The following is a 4,211-nucleotide window of genomic DNA, read 5'->3' as shown; positions in this document are numbered from 1 at the left end:
GAAGCCGCCAAGCATGTGAGCACACTTACACACTTGAGGTTATATATTTAGAGCATTCAATATGTTTGTCAATATTTGTGTTTACCTGCATTAATGTCCAAATATTCCTCACCGTGTACGTGTCTTAACCTCGTGTACACGTACAAAGGAAATGTTTATTAAGGGACAAGATAAATAATTCCATGTATTTTTTCAATTAAGCTTTATATACATTCTGTATACAGCAGAGGCGTCTTTGAAAAGTCCATCTGTGAAAGTGGCCCTAGACGTGTGATGGTCAGTAGTGGTCAATACTAGGCTGTTCCAGCTACCAGGGTCTCAAGAGGGGTCATTCTGAAGTGTCCTCTTGGAGAAGAAACTGGACAATATGACCAAATGATTTCCTATGACCCTTCCGCCCCCTGACAGCTGACTGGTGCCTTGAATCCCCCCAGCGATCTGGCCGGGGTCGACAGAGGCGGGAACAAAACAGGGTAAGTAAGCTGAACACTTAAAAGCCAAGCTTCAATCAAAGCATTCAGCATGTGTCATTTAGGAAAATCTATGTAATTTGAGTTATTCTGTTGACACTTTTCATAAATCGGGCGCCTCTTGTGCTCAATTTGGTCACATTGTCTGCTCAATTTGCCAAGATTGCGATCCATCTTATTTCGATGTCTAATTTCCCTACAGCCCAAAGTTTTAATTTCCATTCACGGGGATGGTGCCGTTGGATGAGGCACCAAATAAAATTAGGGGCGTGATGCGGAATTACCCACCAATTTAAAACTAAAACAGGGACAAGTTGGCCCCAACACGAACGCTTGTACGTAACACTGGGGATGCCGGTCCGGTCCTCACCGAGCGTCAGCATGTGTCTACGCCTTCGTTCATTACCGGTGTTGATGAATTAATCATAGCGCGAGGAAATCCCATGAACAAACGGTGTAAATTGAAACTGCGCTTTACGCCCCGCCTACCCAATTAAATCCCAGGCTGGCCGACGGCTGCGGGGCTACTCTCGTGCTCGGCGCACGCATCAAATAGTGTCGGGTAACTTTAAGATCCGAAGTCTCGTAACACAGGACTCTGAGTGCCGATTCAATGGAATCTTCGTGTTTTAACTGAAGTCTCTAGCATTCATTCAGTTGCGATGTGTGAAAAAATATTCAGCTTGATTTGTTGATTATATTCGAAAAATGGCTGAACGATTTTACTTTGCCTTTACTATTAACCGTCGCCTTTAAACATTGAGCATTGCCACCAGGTGATGAGGCGCTAGGTGTTTCCCCAGTACAGACATATATGTTGTGATGGAAGGTTTTGTTAACTCCCTTCATTTACTCATAACCCAAGGCCAAAATCAACTATATCTTTGTCTCCTGCCTTTTCCCAACCCGTCATCTGGACAGGCCACCTCCCATGGAGACGATTATAGGTTTCTGTTGCGGCAAATTTCGTTTGTCGCTTTCGTTAACTTGCTACAGTCTCTTTGATCGCTGATGAACTCGCAAGGATCTGTGTAATATTTCAGGAAAGTGAACGTATAAAATACTGAAATGCTAATTTGTATTCATAAATGTAAATTCTGACTTTGACAGTTCACTATCGGTTGTAGGGGTCATTAAACTGTAAGTTATGTGGCTACAGCGAGATACAAGCAGATCCATTATTATTATGGGATAGTCATATAGCGCACGTACCCAGGCAACTAGTGCCTGCTCAAGGCGCTGGCACATATATTTTCCTCGAACACTGGATGTCAGTATCAACGGCCCATCATATTACCAGTCTCATCTCCCTGGGGAGTGTACAACTCTTGCTGTCTCTAGGTGTACCGAGTTATTTGTAGCGGTCTCATCCAATCGATTTACCCATTCACATCTGGGTGGACTGGGACAGATAGTCACAGTACTTTGTCCAAGTTTACTGCACGTTGCTGTACCCGCAACTAGGTGTTTGCACGTATTCATATGGCACCATCTGGCCATATACCAACGGATTCGTTGGTTCTTTTAAGTGCACAGAGTTGTGTACTGTACATTAAGGTTAGTGACAACACGGAAAGAGTCTGCACACAAAGCTGATTCCAAGGTTCACACCCGGTCACAGGTGGACTCGACCCCGACACCTCAACCTCACTGGAGCACTAGCCTGGCGCTATACATCTATACATGAAACGCGAGGCAGACATATCAAACTGACTTATTTCAAATCGGTCCCCCGTGTAAGTGTTGAACAACCTTTTATGAACATAAATAAATGTCTGTTTAACATGGTTCTAATGTTAAATTCACATATGCATAAATGTATCAATATCTCACTCATGCGTAGTCGCACACATAGAACAAGCATGTTGGGACAACGCCAGCAAACAAGCGGACGAAACGGGGCGTAACATAAATAATTATTGCTTTTTATTTGTTTGCTTTTTGGGGGAGTGGGGTTATAACGTTCCCCTTACTTCGAATTTCTAATTATAGCTTCCTTCGTGTAGCTCACGTGATTTATAACACCTGAGAGCAGTTTCCTGCCATTACATTGGCTATAGGTTTCCACTGACACGCGATAACACCAATATATAAGATTAAGCCTGGTGTACATTAAAAAAACGAAAAGGAAGAATATACAACAGGTAACATTGTTGTGTTGAAAATGTGAAGTATCTGAGGTGTGCATTGTGTGTTCCGTCTCGGATGTAGGACTGTCACAAATGAACCTGTTTTTTTTCAGACAACTGTTTTCTGACCCACTAATATTCAAGTACTCTAAAAATATACTCATATATACTGCTTGACTCCTTCAGGTTGCAATGCATGGGATGATTTACCGGACACGTCGCCGTGTGTGGATACGTTTCACACAGGGTGGGAACACACACCATACAGTGTCAAACTGCTCGCGCGCGCACGTACACACACACAGACACACACACAGACACACACAGAGAGTTACACCTATAACTCACACAAACATACAGGTTATGAAACACACCTACACAAACGCCCACTGACATATTTCTAAGCCACGTGGAGGATGAGACCCATGCTCTATTATTGCCCAATATACAAGGAAATAGCACCACCTCCTTTAGAAACATGCATTGCCTACTGTGATACTTTTAACAATCTTAATGATTTACAGAAAACGTGTTTTTCTGTGATGTAGTCTGTCCAGTGACGTATTCAGGTTATACCGACAGTCCATGGTCTTATTCAGCTCACACCGACTGTCCAGCGGCGCATTCAACTTACACCGACTGTCCAGTGACGTATTCAGCTGATTTCGAATGTTCAGTGACATATTCAGTTTATACCGACTGTCTAGTGACGCATTCAGCTTGTCCCGACTGTTCCGTGACGTATTCAGCTTATACCGACTGTTCAGTGACATATTCAGTTTATACCGACTGTCTAGTGACGTATTCTGCTTGTCCCCATTATCCAGTGACGCATTCAACCTGTCCTGACTGTTCACTGACGTATTCAACTTGTCCTGACAATCTAGTGACGTATTCAGGTTATACCGACAGTCCATGGTCTTATTCAGCTCACACCGACTGTCCAGCGGCGCATTCAACTTACACCGACTGTCCAGTGACATATTCAGCTGATTTCGAATGTTCAGTGACATATTCAGTTTATACCGACTGTCTAGTGACGCATTCAGCTTGTCCCGACTGTTCCGTGACGTATTCAGCTTATACCGACTGTTCAGTGACATATTCAGTTTATACCGACTGTCTAGTGACGTATTCTGCTTGTCCCCATTATCCAGTGACGTATTCAACCTGTCCTGTCTAGTGACGTATTCAACTTGTCCTGACTGTCTAGTGACGTATTCAACTTATCCTGACTGTCTAGTGACGTATTCAACTTGTCCTGACTGTCTAGTGACGTATTCAACTTGTCCTGACTGTCTAGTGACGTATTCAACTTGTCCTGACTGTCTAGTGACGTATTCAACTTGTCCTGACTGTCTAGTGACGTATTCAACTTGTCCTGACTGTCTAGTGACGTATTCAACATGTCCTGACTGTCTATTGACGTATTCAACTTGTCCTGACAATCTAGTGACGTATTCAACTTGTCCTGACTGTCTAGTGACGTATTCAACTTGTCCTGACAATCTAGTGACGTATTCAACTTGTCCTGACTGTCTAGTGACGTATTCAACTTGTCCTGACTGTCTAGTTGCTTATTCAGTCTACTACTGACACTTGCTTATAGGAA

The 4,211-nt window shown here is 43.3% G+C and overlaps 1 protein-coding gene across 1 annotated transcript; it reads right to left on the bottom strand.

Moving 5' to 3' along the window:
* Positions 1-3,117: 3,117 nt before the first annotated feature.
* Positions 3,118-3,702, bottom strand: LOC137294348 (uncharacterized). Its single transcript, XM_067825355.1, has one exon. It carries the CDS (start codon positions 3,700-3,702, stop codon positions 3,118-3,120), a length of 585 nt encoding a protein of 194 aa, XP_067681456.1.
* Positions 3,703-4,211: the final 509 nt, after the last annotated feature.

The sequence above is a fragment of the Haliotis asinina genome, chromosome 8, assembly GCF_037392515.1.
Source record: "Haliotis asinina isolate JCU_RB_2024 chromosome 8, JCU_Hal_asi_v2, whole genome shotgun sequence".
Classification (NCBI taxonomy): Eukaryota; Metazoa; Mollusca; class Gastropoda; order Lepetellida; family Haliotidae; genus Haliotis; species Haliotis asinina.
This window is presented reverse-complemented; position numbering and strand designations above follow the sequence as displayed.

What these genes read in the sequence shown, in the direction of transcription:
- LOC137294348 (XM_067825355.1), bottom strand. Translation starts at nt 3,702, where the DNA reads ATGTCACTGAACAGTCGGTATAAGCTGAATACGTCACGGAACAGTCGG.